At 40.3% G+C, this 24,801-nt stretch overlaps 1 protein-coding gene across 1 annotated transcript; it reads left to right on the top strand.

Moving 5' to 3' along the window:
- The first annotated feature begins 297 nt into the window (after positions 1–297).
- On the top strand, positions 298–20,130 carry LOC139456367 (uncharacterized). The gene is made up of 23 exons (XM_071238020.1): positions 298–334; positions 1,040–1,127; positions 1,238–1,345; positions 2,870–2,946; positions 3,072–3,179; positions 3,788–3,862; positions 4,190–4,327; positions 4,597–4,857; positions 5,048–5,186; positions 5,944–6,158; positions 6,314–7,263; positions 7,506–8,697; positions 9,303–10,702; positions 10,888–11,530; positions 11,881–11,997; positions 12,172–12,479; positions 13,975–14,082; positions 14,218–14,374; positions 14,561–14,744; positions 14,918–16,524; positions 16,621–17,880; positions 18,084–18,602; positions 19,676–20,130. The coding sequence occupies exons 2-23, from the start codon at positions 1,054–1,056 to the stop codon at positions 19,939–19,941; spliced, it is 9,906 nt and encodes a 3,301-aa protein (XP_071094121.1). The 5' UTR covers positions 298–334; positions 1,040–1,053; the 3' UTR covers positions 19,942–20,130.
- The last annotated feature ends 4,671 nt before the right edge of the window (positions 20,131–24,801 follow it).

Genomic DNA, 24,801 nt, shown 5'->3' with positions numbered 1-24,801 from the left:
CTTGATTATCACAAATAATATTTCAGTAATATCTCATTTTTTTATTTCATGTAAACTTTCTTTGTATTGATATGCCTAACTGTGACAACATGGATAATGATAACCTTGTCGACATTACCGCTATCTTTCGTTTTCTGCAGTAGAGGCGGTGCGTAAAAGTGACTCACTTTACGGCAAAACAAATAACACCGTTATCAATATCAGCGACTTGACCTTGACCATAAGTGTTGTGCAGGTTTAAATTAAACGTCTTTGTGCAGGATCGCCTATGCTGCTAAGTTAGTGTACAGATATATACCAAAGAGAGCAGAGATATTTGAACAAGTAACACGAGGTGAGTTAATTTGGTGTAAAAACTATGTTTTCAAAGTATTTTTATTGATATTAGTGTTGTTTTTAACATCGAAGACCAGAACTACAAAAGACACATTCAAACAAACAAACAAACAAATAAACATATATCTATTCAAGTAGCTGTATTTCAAGTGTTAATGTAATGTCCCCCACTGGAGATAAAATGTAATTATTATATAGTTATTGATAAATTATAACTAAAATGTTTAATTTATTAAAGGGACCGGATCTCAAAATGGCTGAGTTCGAATCTCGACACAGTTACTCCTGGTGTCTTTCGCAGTGACCATACTAACACGTTCATTGCCAAATATGTATATATTCAGTCAACACGTACTTTGAAAAGTCGTCGAGGGCGCCGCAATTTGCAGTGCCCGCTGTGCAGAATTTGCCGCCCTTAGGCGTGCTTAAACCTAAAATGATGGGTTCGAATCCAACTTCGCCTTCATTATATGTCAAGGTTTGTCAGCACCATACCCGTGCCCGTAAGTTCCACCACAATGGGAAACGAAAAGACCTGCATCACTTTCTGCCACATCAAGCTGACACGCCATGGCATAACTGGCCGTGGAATACTGTTCAAAGTGGCTCAAATTCACTGACTCGCTAACGCAGATATGATCAGTCAGTGGCTCTTTCACTGTATTTAGACAACCAATACACAACATTTTCTCCTTCCTTATAGTGACATCCGCAGCCATGCGATCATGGGGATACCTTGCGGTTTTAACCATCTACATTTGCTCATCTTCAGAAGGTCTCAGCAACACTGGGTATGTTATCTATTGTTGGTTAAAAATGCTTTATACTAAGATTTGCTTCTGGTTATTTCATCTGTTATCTTCTGGTTCGGAGAGTGTTGACTTATAATTTACTGTTGCAGTGCACATGTCTGTCATCACACCGTGACAAACGTCGGTTCCTATCAAGAGAGATACACGTCGCACTGTGGGACTTTCCACTGGAGACGGTGTTCTCATCATCGAACAAGGTGAACATGATTTGTGTCCACACAGTCGTGACTTTGTCTGTTAATGTGATGTTATGTATCATAAGGTAATATACTATAATAAAAAAGGCATTTGCCTCTATGGAGACACGATATATACTTAAGATATATACATAAAAGCGGATAAGGTTAAGAGCATTGAGGTGAAATGGGGTGTAAAGTCGCGTCCAAGATTATTGCACTTATATAGCGACGTGCATGCTCGCGTGTGTGTGTGGCTGCTTGTACCAGTCCGGACTGATGCCGATTTTATAGTGCTAGCCCACTGAGATACCAGGCCGCAGTTTATCATGGATACTCCACTCAGACACAGTATACTGGCTCCGAGCCGACCAGTCCTTGTTTTAACCCTTTTATGCCGGGCGTCAGACAGGGTAACAACAAGTACCATCTTTTAACGTCTTTTGGTGTGATGTGGCCGGGGATCGAACCTTCCGCTCTCCTGACGGACGCTCTGCCATTAGACGGTCTTAGGACCATGAAAGATATGTATATAATGTCAAGAAAAGATGACAGAGAAAACAGAGAAAGGTTGTACCTAGATTCGTCTCAGAAGACAACTTGTAGCCACTGTTGACGTCGCGGTGTCGTTAAGTCAGTATAACCCTGACGTAAGGACGACGACGTCTGATTCACGCCGCTCGACGAACTGTGTCAGCTGACACGGGATGACGCGGACCTTAAATGGTTGCAGCTGTCTATGTTACTCGTCACTGTCGCTCACGCAGATGGCTGTCACCAAGATGTAACGGTCCTGTGCTGGAGTAGTGGACCTCTATCGTCCAGAGCGAGGCCGGTTTCGAACACTGCCTGTCTGCTGATGCCTTGCGACCAATCTGGTGATGACACATGCCATCCAAAGTGCCTCGCCACTGCCTCCCTGGAGTTCAAGTAATCGAACCATGCTTCCTATCCTTTTTTCAAAGTCGTGTCTGAAATGCAGGGTGGATTTTTTACGTTTGTATACATTTCTTGTCAAAAATTACTTTTTGTGCATTCACAAAGAAAAAAACTTTATTTGGGTTTCTATTGCGGTTGAGTATATTTTCGAAGGGAAAACGAGTGGCATGGTGACGAATGTTAAAGTGTTATTTTCACAATATAATGATATGGCGATTGACACTGCACAATTACAGTGTGACTGACACTGAACAATAGTAAAGTGGTAAAGAAAGCAACATTGTGTATTATTGACACAGAAACGTGACCGACTGATGAAAACATGAAAGACACAGCAGAATGATAGGTGTTGGGCAAAGCACAATTTTAGGTGATTGACGTACCACAATGACAAGAGTATTTTCACAACACAGACAGAGTGTTCCTGCTCCTTACTGTCATAATGGGAAAAATCTATATTTTAGACACTCCCTTGTGTTTAGTCAACATACAACAATCCCCTAAAAATTTCATGATCCCTAACATTTTTGGTTGGGTAGATATACAGTTAACGCACATATCACTTTGTATTTTCCCATCATCATATCAAATATTTCCGAGTTGTAGGTACCGCGTAGATTCACATGTAGTGTATGGATGCTGCCCAGGATGGCGAAGTACCAACGGTGTCGACTGCAGCACAGGTATTGACGCTAATTACTGTGTAATTACTTTTACTGTGTAATTACTTTTATTTGAATTCATAATCTTCTGATAGCATTCATGATTTTGGTGTTCATTTAACTGCAAATATTGTTGTTTTCTCCAGCCATCTGCTACGGCAAGGACAACACTAACGGAGCCTGTAACCAGAGAGGAAGCTGTGTTGCACCAGACAAGTGTTCCTGTCACACTGGCTATACTGGATCACAATGTGGTAAGTGCCATGTCTACATTTAAGTGTTTCTCCACACTTGGTATACAGGATTGCAATGTGAAAAGCGGCTCTGTGCCTCAGCATATACATCCGTCAAAAATGGAAACCAGCAGAACGCAAGATGCTTCAAATGACGAGGATGTTCGTGCGAATGTTTGTAGCATTAACGTCCCTTAAATCATGTTACATGGGGAGATCCTGACAACTCTGGTACACATTTAAAACGAGGTGTCTAGGACCATCTGCTACTTTTAATGAAGAAACGTGTCCATGCCTCGACGCGCAGTTGATTGGTTGGTATGGTGTTGTGGCACATCTTTTTGTGACAATTTTGGTCAGTGTTTTCCTGCTCCTGAATCGTTTTCCCTTGTTCTCATATTGTTGTTCGTAATAGTGGACGTAGACGACTGGGGTTAGTTTAAGGCGACGGGTTTTGGCTGCTACAACTCTACATGTACATGTATATCCACTTGGGCGGCAGTTCAATAGCTGCGTTGAGTATACTTGAAACAGTGACAATTAACAGGTACAGAACGCTGATAACGTTGTTATTACAAAGTTTAGTTTTGGCAGAATGTTTTAGAGAAATGTTTCTTTTTCAATTTCAGAAAAATGTCTTGATGCTCGAGGCGATTCTGAACATTCAATCTGGTGGAACATTAACAGCCATCCTGACTGTGCACGTGAGTTTTAAAGTTAAAGTGGGAAAATATGAGCCTATATACACATGTCGACTATCTGCGTAATGCATATTTATGAAATTACTTCATTTTGGGATGGGGGGCGGTCGGGTAGCCTAGTGGTTAAAGCGTTGGCTTGTCACGCCGAAGACCCGGGTTCGATTCCCGACATGGGAACAATGTGTGAAACCCATTTCTGGTGTCCCCCGCCGTGATATTGCTGGAATATTGCTAAAAGCGGCTTAAAACCATAGTCACTCACTCACTCATTCATTTTGGGATGAAAGTTTATTTCCTTTTTTCACTGTCACCTATGTTTTATAATATCAGTGACCTGTTCCTGGAAGAACCAATGGTGTTGGCCCGGCGACTGTCCAGATGCGGCCAACAGAAATCTGAGGACAAATTGTAAATGTAGGGCGGGCTTCGTTAAGAAGGATGGCGGTTCCAGCTACACAAAGTGTGACCGTGAGTACAACGTGTTCAACTCAAATTCTATTAAATTCAACTTATTCTGCACAGATAAAGTTTGTAATTTCGTACGTCATGGTTTAGAAACTATTGAGTTATTCAGTTACAATTACCATTTTATTCGGTTCTTATCAAACTGCACTTCTGTGATTGCAGCACGTATATGTATGTATAACACAATGGCATATCATTTCTGATATAGCGAAGCCACCAGGAACTACAACGGAACTTGTGCATGTTTATGACTGTGCTTTTTAAATTCACAGTTACTTACAAACCCGAACTTCTATCCTGCCACATTGGAATGACCGATGAACACCGCAGCATAAGAAACTCCACACACGGGTCCAACACCAGGTGTTCACATGAAACAGATACTTATGTCAACTTGAAGCCCAACTCTGTCTACTATCTGTTTTTCTCAAAGTTCGACAACATTGACATCACAAAACCCCCGAACTATGTCTACGATCAAGGCTATGGAATAGTTGTGTCATGGGCAAAATTGAAGAAGATTCTCATAAATGGTACTACATTTGTAATATTATACATATGGTGACTATTTATTCCATTTACCATATTCGAGACAGCCAATCGGGACATCGATTAAGATATCAGCTCTTATTGCTGAATGCAAATGATCTGAAACATGCATATCCGTCATAGTAGTGTACGATTAAATTTCGCTGTTATTTCACTTGGTGCTTTCCAATTCAGGAGCAGAGAGTAGTCTGTCTACAGTATCATTGCATGGGGGAAGTGACTGTTCGAAAGCTCTGAGTGACACTTCACCATCTAGCAATCTGGCATGTTCAAGAACTCAGCCAATATCAACAGACATGCTTGATGGAGAGAGGTAATTTTTTACACTGCCTTCAATAAATAATGCCACAGATAAGGCCATTATGTCAACTGAGGAAATATTCTTTTAAAAAGATTTATGGGATTTATTATTTATTTGACAAGGCAGAGAGAAAAAAACGTCTTATGTAATTCCTTAGTTTGGCTTTTGACGGCCATATGTAGCCGTGTTTGTTTCTGTTGACCATTTGACTTGACGTTGTTTGTATCGGGTGCCATCTATTCGCGAACACTTGGTGTCATCACTATCTTATAGTGATTGAAAAGCACATGCTCATGCTATAGTCAGAATCGCACAATGGATAAGGGATACATTTCTTACGATAATGGAAAAGAAGTTGTTGCTTATATTTATGTAGACTCGTCTTCAGCAACCCATGTTTGCCGTAAAAGGCGACTATTCTTGTCGTAAGACATCGGGTGATCAGGCTCGCTGATTTTGTTGCTGCATGTTATCGTATCCAAATTACGTGGATCGATGCTTATGATGTCAATCACTTGATTGTCTGGTCCAGACTCGATTATTTACAGACCGCCGTCATATAGCTGAATATTGCTGAGTGCGGCGTTAAACGTTGAACAACACATACGAACATGATATATATATATCAGAAACTTGCTCTACTTTACCCTTCTTTGGCATGTAACTGCGACTCCAAAGATTCCCTATTTGAACTTTTACTTTAGTTTATGACTCTCCACAATTGACATTATGTATGGTGATGTTAAATTAAGCAATTTTGATTATCCAGACTATGCGTCCAATTTTCTACTACTGGTGGAGGATTTTTCAAGTATCAGGACTTTGACGGACATCCTGTAGGAACCCAGATCTACAGTCATCAGAGTTCCACCAAACAGCTGTGTTTCCGGTATGATATTGGACAACCTGTACACTGCTCCAAACTCAACACAGGACACTGTATGTCACAACCACTTGAACTATCAACCCGCATTACACGAACTGGTATGTAAGAAATATTTGTGTAATAATGTTTACCATTATTTATTTTTCATGTTTATGGCTTCGGTATATATCTAAAGTTGTTTAATTGACGGGCACACAATCATACTAAAGACTGATATCTTTATACATGATAGAATGTGATTCAAATATTGTAGGTGTATTCCATGTGAAAACCTCTGGCTGGTCAGACCCGGTTCCGAAAGGAGGAAAGACTGATGCAGCATCGGGTTTGAAGTACACTAAAATAACAGTTCTGAAAACTGAACACAAAGGAAATGTGATCGACGTAATACACACGCCACTGAAAGGTTTTGATTTAAAATATGATAACAAGTTTCAGCTAGACATACCTATTCACCTGCCAAACGCAAATGGGCTGTATGCAGTCATTCTGGAGGTACATGACACGGCTGGAAACATACAAAATGTGCGGCGATTGGTGTTGTACGACAACTCCTCCAAACTGATGATAATGCCTACAAAACCTCTTCAGGTTGTGTCAGCAACCCAGAAATCGAGCTACAAATGGCAGACAAACCTTGGACCCGTATGCGTTGACTGGAAAGGTCGTTACTATAATGATGGAATGAGGGCCAATAACCCTTTGGATCCAGTTCGTCCCCAGGTAGAAGTGAGCCCGGAATATGACCAAACTTCTGGAACCCTTCCTATTTCTGGGACTCCTAACGTTGACGGCATCATTGAGGCAAAGTATTTTGTTTCTGTGGATCATGGCTCTAAATCACACTGGGCATTGGTTCCTAATTTTACCAAACAATCATTTTGCATCTCTCCTAAGCTGTTTGATGGTCAATCTTATAATATTTCCATAAAGATTAAAGACATTGTTAACAGCTCTGTAGAGGAATCGGTACGAGTTTATATTGACTCGACTGGTCCTGATGTCTCAAACATGTGGCTCGTGAAAGATGGAAACAAGCAGGTGTATGTTCACGACAGTCTCGACCTTTCTACCATGGTGCTCCAGTTTGATGTCATAGACCCTCACAGTGGTGTCCAATTCGTAGAGTGGTATCTTGGCACCAAAGACTCATCCGAAGACCTTGGCCATGGAGTGCTGCCAGTAGAAAAACTCAATGGAAAGGTGATTATGCGGTATAGGTTTTAAAAATATAAGAGCAGTTCATGATGTTTAGTTTAAAAACTGATTATATTTCCTTCAATGTTATATGGTCTATATGTAGTTCAAAATGTTAGAACAGTTTATTTCTTACAATGCATATTCCTGATTGATCCATTAATCTATAACGGAATAACAATATTATATTGTATTGTATAGTATTTATTTATATATTTATTTATTTTATACTTATATTCTATTTGCAGCCATGTCCATCGAATTCCAGCTGCTACTGTCCCTCTATTGGAGAGTGTCAGTTTCACAACTACTTTGTGAAATTGAATGGGCTTGTGGCAAACAAGACCAATCATGCTCAACACAACCAGGCCTTCTACTTCACGGTCGTGTCAACAAATGAAGCAGATCTGCGGACCATCGACCACCTGGACATTCTTGTGGACACCTCTCCACCTGAAGCAGGGACCGTTAAAGAAGGAGGGGTGGACGGTCCTGATGTGGACTACACAAGTGAGGATACTGTGTTGGTCAACTGGGCAGGGTTTATTGACCATGAGAGTGGTATCAACAACTACCTGGTCGGTCTGGACATCAAGTGTCTGACACTTGACGATATGAAGAACATTACAGATGTGATCAATATTCCAGGAAGCATAAATACTGCGCAGTTTACAATTCGTGAAGAGACGAGCAAATATTATGCAACTGTTGTAGCTTTCAATGCCGCCCTAACTCCTTCAAAAGCCGCCTGTTCTGATGGGATTATCAGGGATATTTCACCACCATCATTTTACAATGTCGTATTGAGATCTGCACAAACATCAACTGAACATGTTGTACGCCTCAATGGGGATCTCTGGCTTGTCAAAAGAAATCTAACACTAAATCTGTTACAGAAGACAAGTGAATGTTCACAGAGATGCAAAGCAGGGTCCACATCAACGATTGCTTACATCTTTCCTAAGGTTAATGGAATCTTGAATGATACAGAAATGGCCGATAGCCTCTGCAGATATCTTCCATCTTTTGAAGACTCTGTGATCTTTCTTCCATCTGACAAGATAGACCTTCAATGGAACTGCTCAGAGAATGAAAGCCAAATGCGAGATTTCTCAGTAGGATTTGGATCTGACAAGACAGCAGTTCATGACCCAGATATTCTGGACTATGCGTCGAGTAAAGGACGTCACTCTTTTAAGCTTAATCATGCTGGCTTTTCTGGGAAGAACATCTTCTACATTTTTCTAAAGGCAGTTAATAAGGCTGGATTGACTTCAGTTGTAACGTTTGGACCAGTGATGATTGACAATACACCTCCTGCTGTTACTGAGATTTTATCACCAAAATCAAGCGGTGATTTTGTCATTATAACATGGAACAATATGACCTTCACAGATTCAGAGCAACAGGATTCCCAATTTACTGTTTTGTACAGAATCGGTAAGACCTTACAAAATAATTAGCTCATCCTATTATAAACAGAGTGTCTATGTTTGAGTTAATTAATCTTAGAAACGTTTATGGTATGAAAGTATAACTTGGATAAACCAATAACGTTAGATGCAGTTATATCTTAAAGGTTCAGAACAATGTGTCAAAATGAAAGCAAATGTCATTTGCGAAGGTACTGATAAAACAATATGTGAAATACTGGAGCTCCTTATAGATATGAGATATGACATGAAGGCAAGACGAAGGCATCCCCAATGACACAAGTTATGGTATTTTATTGAACTAATAAATTGTTCCAGACAATACTTTTAAAATAAAAAAAGGCTTCAGACACTTGAACAAAAAGAAGTTGCCTGCCACAAAAAATACATTGTTGCAAAAGTGGCAATTCATTGAGAAAATGTAAAAGTTTTGTTTTATTTAAAAACTGGTTTTGCAGCTGTAGCTAAACATATATCTAGCCTCTATACAAGAACTCCTCCCCCATCCTCCCCCATCTACAGAATATCAATTGTTAGTCTCTTAGTTTTCTTGTGATTATGGAAAGGGATTTCTCGCTTTTATTTGAACCAATACTTTTAATTTCGTTTCAGTGCATGATGGGGTTCATGTCACACCTATTCTCCAAACTTCAAAGCACATCACAAAAGCGTGTCAGATTCAGGGTCATGCTGGTTGCATCAGATATCCACTCACACGACTGCAAGAGATGGACTCGGAGCTTAACAAACCATTTCTCTTTGAACTGTATGTGTACAATTCTGCTGGCCATTTCACTATCGTCAACACAGAGAAGATTACAGTGCCATCCAGATTCCCACCAGGACATGGGATCGTGTATGACATTGACCCATTGCATGAGGACAGTAAGGATGATGTTGAATTTCATTCCACACAAAACAAGTCCTGTGTTAAGTGGAATGGCTTCCATCATCACGGAATGGTCCAATTTGAAGTGGCGTTGGGAGCTGTTGTAAATGGAAGTGACATTAGTCCATTCAGAGTTGTAAACAACACTTTTGTTTGTATCACCTCACCAGGTCTCAAACCACGTGTGAACTATTATGCTACGGTAAGAGCAACCAGTTCAAGTGGTACATCATATGCATCATCTGATGGTTTCATTATTATAGATCAACCATCTGATGAACAATTTCTCCTAAAGGTATTTGATGGAGTAGCATGTGATATTAACATTTACAACACCTTTGGATTGGACCTAGACACAGATACAACTTTAGACATCAATATTACGAGGGCATACAAAGCATCTTCCTCTCTCGGTATTGGTCAGAGATACATTGTTAAGTTTCAACAATCCTTAAGTGGAAAAATAAAGTCGGATGATGTTCTCTTTAAGTCCAAACCTAGCAATGATGGAAAAATGCAAGACTTGGCTACATATGAATTTGTACCTTTGACACATTATCCCCGGTTCTACATTACTGACTCTGCTGTTGACACCAACAACGCAACTATTCACATGTGTTCTCTGGACACTGATTACACGTTGTCGAAGAACAAAGTGTCATCTTACTGGACATATGCTGGTCCTTGGAAAGCGCTAACAACTCATTTTGAAGCTGCCCTCAAAGAAAGAATGCACTGCGAAAACCGGACACAATGTTATAAAACCCTATCTTCTATTATTGTTGATAGTGGCACTGACTATGCAGACTTCACGAATATGGTCCTAGATCATGGCAAGGTGTATCAAGTGTTTGTGAGGCCCTGTTTTGACAGTGTGTGTTTACCATGGAAATATTCAGATGGTGTTAAGGCTATCACTGGACTGCCAAAAGTAACAATGACAGCATCCTTCACCAATAGATCCAAATCAACTTGTCATGCTGTGACAATTCACGTTGATAGTATTGAATGTGAAGCAGAACCAGAAGATGTAAAGACAATCATCTATCAGTGGTCAGTTGCAGACAAACGTAACAATCCGTTAACTTGCTGGCAAACGGACCAGTCACTCGCCACAGGAAAGGTAGTAGTAACGTTTTTTATACATGAATTAATACTGATAAAAAATAATACCTTATAACAGTCTTGCCACAATTGTACACAGGAATATATGGCTCTCTTGGATATCCTTCACATCATGTTAAGCGTTTTGATGGGCTTTACTTGATGGGATACTGTGTTAGAGATAATTTTCCATTCTCCTTTCAGTCTGACATCTGTATTGAGGACCATGTTCAGTCTCACAGTGTCATCAGCATTTGTGTCAGAGTCAAATGTCCATCTGGCCTGTCTGATACATCGTGTAGAACTCTTCAACATACTAGGAAAGAAGGGAATAGACTTGTTGAAGTGGACCAAAAGGATGTTCCAAAAATTATCACAATGATGGAGAAGCTGCAAGTTTCAAATCTTCCGTCCTTTGATACTGACATTGCCGAGTCTAACGTTAAACTGGCGGGAGTTATGCATGGACTACAAGGCCGGACATCCACCTGGTATTTGATGACAGATCCTCACATTCCACCTGATTGTAAATCTGATGACAAATGTATCACCAGTGTAGATAAAGTAGGACCACTTGCTAAGTTCCATGGTCGATATTTAATGGATGGCATGAAATATTATATATGTGTCCAAAGCAAAAACACTCGATTAACAATATCTGAATGTGGAGATGGTGTTATCATAGATGACAGGCCCCCTATCAAAGGTGATGTTTGGGTGGTGAACCAACAAAATGGGTTCCTTACAGAAACAGATGTTCTGGTTATGGCTTGGTCAGGTTTCAGTGAACAAGAATCCATCTTCAATACCATTGAGTCAGGCATAACTCACTTCTCAGGTGCCATAGGTAGGTGTATTTAACATTAGCATACTCCTGTTATTAAACCTTGCTAGTTATAAGTTATCAACTTTAAATATACTGACCAAACAAAGTGAATATGAATAATTTTGGAAATATTATTTTAGTTAGTTTCCTTGAATGTTTTCGGAATATATAAGATAATTCATGATCCCTAATGTTTTTGGTCAGTGTATGTATATATTTGCACAGAAACAAAGCTTTGACATAACAGTTATAGACAAGCTGTACTGAATAATGATTTAAGAATCCAACAAAATCAAAAGACCATTAATTATCTAATATATGTGGTGTGATTAATATAACCACCAATATGTTACCTCTTTCATGTGTTCAAGGTACTTACCCTGGAGGCCAGGATGTTCTGATCTTCACAAATGTTGGCTTTGTACACACCGCACACTTTTGGAACATCACATTAGAGAATGGCAAAACCTACTATGCAAATGTGAAAGGTACGTCCAGATTACTAGCTTTAACACAAGTACTATTCCCCAAACAACTAACTTTATCAAACTTAAATTGAATAAACTACAAAATGTAAAAATCACTTTCACTTTAAAGAACGCGTGTGTTCTCCTAAAATGATATGAGAACATGCCATCACTGTTGTTCTGTTGTCATTACAGCTTATGACCGACTTGGACACTCAACATCAGCAACATCAGATGCTGTAATGGTTGATGTTACACCACCCAAGACAGGCGATATCTTCATTGGTGACACTCTTGACAGCCATAGTGTGGTGTCTGGAGCCATGTTGACTGTCCATTGGGCCGGATTCGAAGATCCTGAGTCTGGCATCCTGTCAACATATCTCTCTATAGGATCGACCAGCACTGGAACACTGTCGCCTTCAACGAAATATACGAGGACATTTGCAGATATTCACATGAAGAAGTTCACTGATGGACATGGATATTTTGCAAAACTAATGGTACTTTTTGTTATTTAAATCAGCATATTCATTGCTTAAAGGAATTAATGTTACATTTCGTCATTCAAATCAGTTAATTCATTGTTTAAGTAAGTTACATTTACAAAAGAAGGTTTACATTTACAACATTAAGTGTAAAACCTGATGTAGTGAAACACAAATAACACAAAGTTAATTATATGCTAACAGAAACAACCATATGCATCAGAAAAGTAACATAAAAATACAGTCGCCATGGAAATTCAAGAATAATGTTGGATAATCACTTTGTCATATTTATCCATGAACACCACGAAGGAATGTCAGAAATTCGTCAGGTGCACGTGGGACCGAGTCAAGTTAGAATAAATCGTTAAAGTGTTTTAAATGTGAAAAGCAACTTTGTTGACGGCCAAACCTTGTAAACGTTATCTGAAAATGTGCAACTGGAATGTTTGACACCCGAATTGCACAAACGTTGTCTGTATGCATTTGGTGTTCATACGGACACCATACAGTCACCATACACCAAGGACTGAATATATACTGGACGTTCACGAGTAACGGCGGTAAGATAATCATGGTTCACCCGTTCACTGCACATCACAGCACCCCTCTAGTCATCACTGGTGGCATTTTGACAGGTGTACGGTATCGTGACGAAGTTATCCGTCTTCACGTCCAGCCTTTCATTGAGATCCATGGTAGTCACAGCAGGACACGCTCCCACGTTGAACATGTGGTCACAGACATCTTTGGAAAACAAAACTCCCTGTTTCACCAGATCTGTTGGCCATCGAACAAATGTGAGCTGAAATGGAACGTCGTTTACATCGACCGCTGACGTGAGGCGACGTTGTCAAATGTGTCCTATAATGGTGACCATACCCGATACAGAGTTGTGAACTGACAATTGACCTCACGCCACTTTCAACCTGAGATGACATTCATATGTGTTAACACTCTCATGTTGAATTCATATTTCATGAACATCAATATATCGTTCTCTTGCAAAATCTTTGTTTGCTTTCTTTATTATTGCCAGTGATAGTCAATGATGCACAGAAACATTCCTTTCCGTTAGTTTACAAATAATCCTAATGTAGACAATCAAGACTGTCAATGATTCTGCTTCAATAGGTATTCCAATGCCAACAGACCCGTGAAGATTCCGGGGTAGAATAGGTCTTCAGCTACCCATGCTTGCCGTAAAAGGTGACTATGCTTCTCGTTAAAGGCGACTATCGGGATTCGGGTGGTCAGACTCGCTGACTTGGTTGATGCATGTCATCGATCCCAATTGCAAGGATCGATGCTCATGATATTAATCACTGGATTGTCTGGTCCAGACTCGATTATTTACAGACCACCGTCGTATAGCTTGAATATTGTTGAGTACGGCGTTAAACAACAAACCAAAACCAAAACCAATGCCAACAGGAGAATAAGGTGTAAATATAACTCTATGAATGTATTAACATTAGAAACGTTTTATTTTGTTGCATTCTTTGTTCAGATTACAAATCGAGCTGGCTTGACTTCTACAGCAGTGTCCAACACCTTCACTGTGGACACGTCACCACCTACTAAAGGTGTTGTTGCAGATGGGGAAAATGCAAACAAGGTAGAGTCCTACACTGATAAATGGAACGAGTGAAGTCCACATTTCAATGTATGGCCTGATTTAAGAATCCAAACAATTCGAAGATTACAAAATAGAAAATTTCACAAACTTACACCCACATACACATTGCTTCAGGTGGAGCTGGACTACCAGAGTTACACTGACAGGTACAGTTGTCACTGGTCTGGATTTGATGATCCACACTCTGGGTTGTCCTCCTTCCGTGTTAGTCTGGGGACTCAGCCCTATCTAGATGACGTAGAAACGGACACACATACAGGATTAGGAACAGGTACACACAGATATCTATACCTAGATAATTGCATTTTATTTTTTTAAATTTAATTTGAATGTTCCTTATGCAATGTGGCATTTATAAATTAGGTTTTAAATCGTCAGGTTTTACTACACTAGAATTGACCAACGCTTTTTAACCTTTTTTCTGAAATCACATATTATTGGTTGGATTGTTTAACAGAAATGTCATGGACTGGAGACTTGCCTCTCGGGATAAAGTTCTACTGCAGTGTTGAGGCTTGTAACCATGCAGGTCTTTGTTCAACCTCTGTATCAGATGGGATCATTCTGGACAACTCGCCTCCAGTACCTGGCAGAGTCTTCGTGGGACATGATGGACACCATCGCAAATATCATGGACATGTGTAACCATATTCAATATTATGTTAAATAATGTGTTAATTCACCATGAGTAAGTGTATATGATAATCGTTGACATCATTTATACTTCATGTACTTACACATTCCATGGAATCACTCTGCATTATGTTGTATTTCAATCCTTGTTCATTTTACCTTACCTGTAATGTCATTTCAGTTCCACTCTCACCGCACAATGGTTTGGATTTGAGGACCCAGAAACAGGAATCAACCACTTCGACTGGTGTGTTGGAACATCACCGGGAAAATGTGATGTCCTTCCAAGTATTAACAACCTCCTTTCTGACTCAATTCTTAAAACTGGTCTTAAGCTGCCATCTGGTCACCCCCTGTATGTTACTGTGAATGCTACAAACCCAGCAGGTCTAGTTGCCACATCTACTTCAGACAGCTTCATCGTTGACGCATCCCCACCAGTAGCAACAGAAAAACCTACGTTCACATCACCCTACTCTAAAAACATTTCTGCTGTGAATGTGCAGTGGGAGAACTCCATGCTTCATCTTCGATGGAAGTTCACAGACGTTGATAGTCCCATTCAAAGACACATGGTGTCTCTGTCTACTCATCACGATGGATCATCTGCTATTGAAAATATACACATTGGCGCTCAGGACTCCACCACCATCCTCTTCAAAGCAGGGAATCTAATGAGAAGTGGAGATGTCTACACTGCCACTGTCACTGCCTGTAATGCTGCAGGTCTCTGCTCCACAACCACAAGTAACCAGATTCGTATAGACTCTACTCCCCCACAACTGGGAGGATTCGAATCTCCTATGGTATGGGAAAGTATCATCGACACAGGTGTAACCAAGACACGTTTCAACCTGAAATGGCTTGGCTTTACAGACACCGAATCTGGAATCCAGGCCTATTTTATCTCTGTTAGTCGAACATTTGATGGTACAGAACTGTCGAACGGTATTGCTGAAATACCACATGACAAAGACACTACTTCGCAATCATCTTCTTTCATACTCAGTAAACAGATAAGAACTGGAGAAAATATAATCCTGACAATCTCAGCAACAAATACCGCTGGCCTATCAAGTGCAGTAGGAAAGGTGACGATGGCAGTTGTTGCCACTGACGCGAAACATACAAAGGGGATGCTGGAACTTCAACGCCACTCATGCTCAGTTCATTACTGCACTGGCGACTGCACATGTGCTGTTTTTGGACAGCGTTGTCTGCTGACTTCATCACAGCAGAACTGCACTGATACAACCAGTAAACTGAAGAGTACTGATATAGTTGTACATCCTGGATTAGAGGCAGATACTACAGTTACCAGCTCATCATCATGTCTAACTGCCCATTGGGAGGCCTCATCATCGCGGGTATTAAACTCAATCACTCGATTTCAATGGAGCATGGGCGAAAAAGGAAAATCACCAGGAGTTGGAATATTTGATCTCAAAACCGAATCTGTATGGCGGGAAATAGGGAAACGTACTAGGCTTATACACTGCCTTCCTCGAGGACGATCACTTCAGCATGGATCAGAATATATCATCCACGTGAAAGCCTGGTTTAGCTTCAGTGATTATGCTGTGTTCCAGTCTCAGAGTATCCTGGTTGACCACACACCACCTGCAGTTCAGAGGGCTAAGTCACCCCTGGATTCAGATGGGTCTTGCAAAATGGACTTGGAATATTTCAGTCATGGACAAACAGTATTATCGTGTTGGGAAGGAGTGTTCAACGACACACAAACAACATTGACAGGCTTTGAAATTTGGGTTGGAACGTCACCTGAAGGTACGAATATACTCCTTTGATAACTTAATTAAATGAACCGACACTTAACATTATGCCAGTGGACACGTCTGTATTGATATATTTTTTTTATTCCAGGAGATGATACCATACCACAAACATCCGTGGGTAAACAAACTTCATATACGATTCCTCTGGCATACCTGAAAAGTGGAACGAAATACTACAGTAGCGTCAGGGCAACCAACTCGGCTGGTCTGCAAACTATAGCAGTGTCTGATGGTTTTGTAGTTGATGAGGCCATACCTGTACTTGGAGTAGTCTTCAACACTGACCGCCACAAGAACATCGAGTTTCAGTCATCCAACACAACACTGAAGGCTTCTTGGCATGGATTTGAAGACTACCATTCCTATGTTCAGAGATTTGAAATCGCGATTGTAAAAGAGGGAGAACATATCCAGGACTCCATGTTCAAGTACCATGGAATGGAAAATGAGATCACAATAGAAAATCTGAAACTAGAAGAGAAGAAGAGGTATCACATTGCAGTCAGAGCAGTTGATGCTGCAGGCCTTCGCAGTAGTACTGCTGAGTCTCCAAGCATACTGATTGACACATCAGCTACAAAAGCCTTTCAATGCACATCTTTTCTTGACCGGACATCGAACTTCACTTCTGCTAATTACACATATCTTCGACATGATTCCATTCTACTTCACACCTCTGAATATCTGCAGAAGAATACATTCTATCAGATGAGGGTTGTGGGCGACTTGAACATCCACACGACAAATGTCATTTTTACAGTTGGCAAACTTCATATTCCGGCTATGTTTGAGAAGAAAACTGTACAAACACTGGCATCGCATAGCTTCCTGGCCCCCAATTCCGGCCCTACTAACATAAGTATATCAATCACCGGCACTAATATATCAGATGCCTTAGATGTAACACTCAGTGAATGTCAAAACATAGTAGAGACCAATTCAGAAAATGGCATAACAGTTTGGCAAATTCGACCGTCTGTTGTTGCTGTTTGTGCAAGGGTAATAGATCAAGAAAGCGGAACAAGAAGTGTGTGGCTTGGAGCAGGAACAAGCAAGGGAGGGTACCAGATCCGGGCCTTGTCTCCGACGTCTGTCAGCAACCATGAAATGATTCTGGTGGAAGAGCCACATGGTAGCCCTGTTCATGTTACGGTGATGGCAGAGAACAATGCTGGTCTCAGAACCATCTTCACATCCAAGCCAATCACCATCGACCACACTCCACCTGATATTAGGTTTGCATCATCAAGCCTTGAATACACAGAAGGTTCTAATACTGTTTCTATTAAGATGACGTGGAAGGTCGAAGATGACGAAAGTGGAATAGACTGGTGCTTATGTACATATGGTAATGTACATTTTTTACTCTACAAACAAAAATGTGTAAATGTGATGATGTTTGAATATGTCCAGGTTAAAATATAACTAAGTACTATTTAAAGCAGTGTTGTATATTGCAGAAAACAGAAGATCACATAACCTCAAAGTATCGTTTTAACACTGCAATCAAACTTTTGAAATGCTTTGCACGTGTGTTTTTTTTAATTTCAGGAACCCCACATACTTACGAGCCTATTTGGATGCCATCACTGGCAATGACTAGTTGTGAAATCCAGAATATCCCTGCTCCTCAAGGCAGTTTTCTCTATGCATGGGTCCGTTGTATCAACAATGTAAATATGGAGACAACTATCACTTCAGAAGCCCTGCAGGTTGTATACCACCCTCCTGCTCTCCCGCTAAACTCTCTGAAAGTCCTTGTGGACAATCAGATATCTTCAGGACTCGTCTCGACTACCACGCAACCTTACACCGACCACATAGAGTTCGTTTGGCAGAATGGGAACACTCCTGAGATCTGGAGCAATGAATGTCGCCTTCTCGAACATGGTAGACCTGTAGAAGATTGGGTATCTACAGGAAAGAAGACCTATGCAACACTTGACGGGTTGAGTCTCCAAGATGGACATGTGTATGAAATCCAGGTCCGCGCTGTGAATGGCAGGGTCCAGTACAGCAATATCCTCAACAGTACCATTACAGTCGACAGCCGGTCGCCTTTGATCACAGGTACGTATGAGTAGGTGGTATTGTGGTACAAGTAGCATAGCACAGCAGTGGTGGAATATGACATCAGACATCTTCCAAGGGCAAGTGTGCCAATTTGTCTTTATCAAGTCTAGCTTTCACCTTGCCATTTTAATTCCGCCTTTCTCGTCTCGATCGCGGCTCCACTCCATGTAGAGCTCAGGTTTGGCCTCATGTTACGGTAACACGACATCAAATCAGATCGCGGTTCATATTTCGAACGTCTTCACACAGATGACGACTACCAAAGAAGACGACCTTGTTGATCAAATAATGAAAAGATTCAAGTTTTCCTTCCTTCAGTATCAACCAACGTGACAGGTTGCCAGTGTAAAGATAATCATTCCTGACTTTTTTCATTTATACAATAACAGAGACTCACGGAATGTACAGTATCATATGACATTGCACATCGCGCTAACATGAGACGTTCAGCTTGGGTCATCAGAAAATAGCATTGCTTCTTAATCACTGTGTTAGAGTTAAAATGTAATTAAATTTGTATCCAATATATAAAAGGCACAGTTACAAATCAGTAAAGACTTCGAAAATATTTATCTTCGCTATTTTTTTAACAGTTTCGGCGCAAATTGACACGCGATAACAACGGCCAAAGTTTCTGAACCCCGATGCTGACTTTGTAAAACGTTCTCTGATACGACTATCGATATGTCAGATGGCCATCTCCCGAGCTTCTCTTTTTAACACAGAATGTTGGCCTGAAAGGGCAAGGGTTAAAAATAGACATATTAGCCAGTGGACACTCTTGCTTCGGAAAGATGTACATCAATATAGCAGTGATATCATTATGTCATGGTAACATTTGAAGTCATTGTAGCAGAAATGTTTGAAATGTAGCATACCAGTCGAGAGTTACTAGAATAAGAAAGGTAATAGCAGCATCAGTAGTCGTTGAAGTAGAAGTAGTAGTAGTAGTAGTAGTAGTAGTAGTAGTAGTAGTAGTAGTAGTAGTAGTAGTAGTAGCAAAATAAGAAGAAGTAACAGTCGTGTTTCATCCCTACAATGAAATTCGAATCCATCTTGCATTTTCTTAGGGGTCGAGCCCACGGCAACACTGGTGAATGGACACCTCACGGTAGACTGGTCAAATGTGTTTGACAGTTTCAACATGAAGACTGAATATGATGTAACCATCGGTACAAGACAAGGATTTGCAGACATAATTCAACAAAAGGTTACCACAGATACTTATCTGCTTGCAACAACATATACAAATGAACCTGGCGTCTTTGTCACAATCAAAGCAAATACCGAAACTGGGAAATTCGGCATTTATTCACACTTTCTAGCCCTTTATTAGCTGCAAAGATAATTTAATTGAAGGCTTGCTTGAAATGAATTGTGTTGTTGTTTTGTTGATCCATGTTCATATAATTAAATAATTAAACCATCACATGTCTCAAATCGGAAGTGTATTGTGTTTTTGATAGAGGAAATATTTGCTTATTTTTTGTCTGTAAGTATGTCTGCTTTGCTTTTAAATAAATGAAGTCAATTTAAAACTGTTAATATGGTTCTCTTCTTTATATATTATACTTCACTACGAAACGCTTTCAACACGGGTTTAAACCCTAACGCATATTATATTTATGAGTCTACCGCCTCGGTGGTCTAGTGGATCCCCGACTCCGACCTACCAAAAATACGTTAAAAGATGGTACTTGCTGTTACCATGCCTTGTACTCGGCATTGAGGGGATAAAACAAGGAAAATCAGTCAACTGTGTCTGAATGGAGTATCCATGTTAAACTGTGGCATGGTATCTCAGTTGGCTAGCACTATAAAACTGTGATTAGTCAGGATAGTACAAGCACACACACACATACACGCCCACGCACGCACCAACATACACACGCACACACACTATATATATATAGGTGCAGCAATCTTGAACGCGACGTTGAAGCCCACTTCATTGCATCTCACCTCACCTCACCTGTTTTTTTTGTATGAGGCATGATGTTGTATGAGTATAACTATCACAAATCACAAATCTCCTTTCGAACATGAGCATAAAGGTCCTTGGAAATGTTGATCCTTCCATCTAATTAAACAGTGAGTGCGTGACATTGAAGTGCTCATCTTCATGAATCTTAACCACGCGTCTAAGGTAGGAATGTGTCCCAAATAGGACTACATGGGAGGACTTCTCAGTTGGACCGGTGGCCAATTATACACCTCAACAAGACTCAACAAGAATGAAGCTGGCTCAAATCCCTTCATGATTTCTACGGTCAGTGGATCAGTGTGCACTCATTCTCTACTTCCTGAGGAATATACAACCCCAGTTGATTCCCTATATGGTGTCACAAGAGACAACACACGTTACGTGTTTCTGTATGGGATCGAAGCATGAGGGAAACTCATGAAGTCAAACGGTCACCTATTCTTCGTTCAATATGTGACCAGTGATCTATGCATGCGACCGCGTGCTGCCAAGTTTACGTGCTCGAACACAGAATGAAAGGCAACCAGTTCATATTCAGCATAGCTTATCAATATGTCAATCATCAGTGAAGGGTGAGTGAGTGAGTGAGTGAGTGAGTTGAGTTTAACGCTGCTTTTAACAGTATTCCAGTTATATTCCGGTGTGTCAGCTAAATATGCGAAGTAATGCAGGTCTCAGACGTTTACCACTTCGGTGAACCCCACGAGCACGGGTATGGTGCTGACAAACCTAGAAACATAATCGGGGCAAATCGGGATTCGAACCCACAATCATAGATTTCTGGCGTGCCCAATGGATGCAACTCTGCACAGCGAATCGCGGCGCCATAGACGACTAGGCCACCCGTAACCCCAATCAGTGAAAGGATATAACATTTCAAATGATGATGCTTGCATAACACTGACATTCAAGCTTTTCCTTCGTGAATAGCACCACAGTCTATAACTTTAATTCTTATTATGAAGCAAATTTGTGAATAAGATCATGGAAGTGTTTGGTTGTTTTTGTATGTGTTGTATATTGTTGGTTGTTGACTAGCATTCAGTGAATACATGTATCACTGGATATGTATCAATTTTGTAATGTATACTGCCACATGACAGAACGTATACATGTATTTCTTCATAGAATCCATGTTGGGTTTATTTCATCATGCATAAACACATATTGATGTATTGATATGTAAAACTTAATTTGTATTGTGTGAGAGCCGCTTTTCGCATTATTCCAGCGGAGATTTAAACAGTTTATGCATGTTTGGATTCGAACAATGGCCTTCGGCGTGACGAGCGAACGCTTAAACCACCAGGCTACCTCACCGCCACACTTGTATTGTGAAGGACGTGTGTTCGGCACAGAGAAATTACATTTGGACGATATACAAAAGATTTACTTCATGGCAGTGACTTCAGGAGTGCAGTGACTGGCATCACGTGGATTGCAAAATTTCTTTATACCTTATTGGGGCTCCGGTTCCATTCGTCCATCACTCTTGGTTCTCATTCGACTGAATTTGTTGAAATTGTGGAAGGTGAGGCCATATTTGAAATACGTCTCACACCTGCGACAACTTTGCCTGGTCTATTGTTAACAGGGAGGTTACTTGATATTTTCGGGTACACAAACCTGGGATCTGTTTCTAGATGGATATAGTATGATATTAGGTAGTTCATGTGATAGGGGGCACGGGTGGCGCAGTCGTCTAAGGCGCCGCGATTAGCTGTGCAGAGTTGCGTCCATTGGGCACGCCAGAAACCTATGATTGTGGGTTCGAATCCCGGTTCGCCCCGATTATGCACCATACCCGTGCTCGTGGGGTTTCTTCGAGGTTGTAAACGTCTGAGACCTGTATCACTGTGGGCTTTCCTCCCACATTAAGCTGACATGCCGTGATATAACTGGAATACTGTTAAAAGCAGCGTTAAACCCAACTCACTCACTCTTGTGATACCACCACAGCTGTTTAGTTTGTGCTGTTGTTTACCCAGGTGACTGTGAAATCCTACCACAATGTAAGTCATGTAATAATAATATTCCATTTATATGGTGCTGTATTCCTTGCATTAGCATGTTCTAAGCACTTAGACATCTTTACACCGGAAAATGAATCAGTGTGCACTCAACAATTCTTCTCAGCTCCTAGAGGTGTATACCACCCAGCTGCCCGCGAGGCGCTAGAGGGTTAAGAACCATATTGCATCTCATCCAACAGGGTACCCATTCACTACTGGGTGAACAGAGGCAGAATTTGAACGTCACTTGGCCAAGAAGACACATGTGTTACATGTGCTTCAATATGGGGCAGGATCGAAGCCCTAGAAACAATCAGGTGCCAAGGTGCCGGACATGGTCACCCATCCACCTACTCTCCGCGACCAACATTGCTTCACCTGATTAATTACCTGTGCGATGAGCACAGGACCATGTGCCGTGCCGCAAAAAAAATTTAAATCATATTCTGACCCACTTTGATATTTGGCAAAATGGCTTTAAAAATTAAATAAAATTGATCCATGTATTTAGGCATGACATTATCAAACACTCCAATTTCATCGTTAGGTTCTTGTTTGATGCTTGAAAACATGATTATGCGTGTTAATTGTGTCGGTATTATATACAAAACTTAAGTATTTTCAGGTAAAGATCTATCAGACTTTGAACTTCCAATGTCCAATACAATATCAACGCAACACGCTTGATGTGGACCAAGGTTAAACAACGATAACAAAGGGCAGACACTAAACACTAAAGTTTTCTGTTGTCCCGCTCGACGGTTGAAGATTATAACGCCCTGTGTGAATGCCAAGAAAGGCTTGAGGGGGGAATACCATATGACCTCCAAAACTCAAGTGCGATCGAGCCGACGCAGTTAATGTCAACGTCTTCGCATTGTATCGAAATGATACGACGCCCAAACAATCATTTTAACTCATTTTGATTGTTTTGTTTTTTTATGCAACCACTGTGTATGTATGTGCTTTATATTTTTCAAATCCTATTAACGTTTTCATTTATAAGTCATTGAATTATACCATATCTGCATGGGAACCAATTATCGATTGTGGATCATGTTGTAGCAGTGTGTTACAGTGCAGTATGTACATTTATATATCTATATCATGATACTGTTTCATACAATCGTCATATTTTTTTAATTACAAGTCTTGGTACAATGTTTTGAAACCCAGTTCTGGTGTCCCCCGCCGTGATATTGTTGTAATATTGCTAAAAGCGTCGTAAAACCATACTCACTCACCAAGTATAAGTCGATCTGAAATGTCACTCAAACAGCAATGTATACAATCTGCATGGAGAAATATCTAATGAATGTTCACCATTGAACGAATACCAACAGCTATACATATTACATAGATCTAATAGATGATACCCTAGAACTGCAAATTTAATATCTGGGGAAACTTATGTTGCGTTGTCACCCTTAGAAATATAAGCAAAAGATGTTGAAATTAAACAAATCGGTACAACGCGACAACGTTTTGACCATTTGTCGCATGATCGCACTTTTATAGAAACTTTATACTTTTAGAAAAGGGCGACAATGCGGCGACACGAAACGAAGGTCAAAATATATCGCGTTCTTGCATTATCGCCGCAAATAAAAATGTATTATTGGCTCCAATTATTCTTAAATACAAAGTGGGAAAGTGGGTTACCTGTCTCAAAATTATAACAAATCTTCCATTTTTGACATTATTTCGTATTTCGTTACTGTCGGTGTAGTTTTTCGTCAGCCAAATGACTTGAACTGATTAAAGAAATATACCGTTGATTTGTTCATGTCGTCTTATCCCAATTGCGTAGATCGACGTCAATCAATCAATTGCCTGGTCCAGACTCGATTATACACAGACTATTGCTGAATGCGGTGTTATACACCAAGCAATCGTTCGTAAGAAATTCTTAGAATGCCAATCAAACAGTTATACGAAATTGGAGTTAATGTCATTTGACTGACTGAGTTTGAAATCACTCTCAATCTTACAAAATAAATAGACTTCGCGTTTAATGTTTTAATATCTTTCTGTATACTAGGCCATTTGAGTATTTGTATTTCATTATACAAATGCTAATAAATATTGTCACCCTAGATCAATGAGTCTCAATATAGGGATGTTAATAATTATTCGTATGGGTATATTGTCATCTGTGTATGTGTGTTGGAGGGCGTGTGGTAGCCAAGTGGTTAAAGCT

This window comes from Haliotis cracherodii, unplaced genomic scaffold (genome assembly GCF_022045235.1).
Source record: "Haliotis cracherodii isolate W230 unplaced genomic scaffold, xgHalCrac1.p SCAF_11, whole genome shotgun sequence".
In the NCBI taxonomy this organism is placed as follows: Eukaryota; Metazoa; Mollusca; class Gastropoda; order Lepetellida; family Haliotidae; genus Haliotis; species Haliotis cracherodii.
Note: the sequence above shows the minus strand (reverse complement) of the source record. Positions and strands in the feature narration are given on the sequence as shown.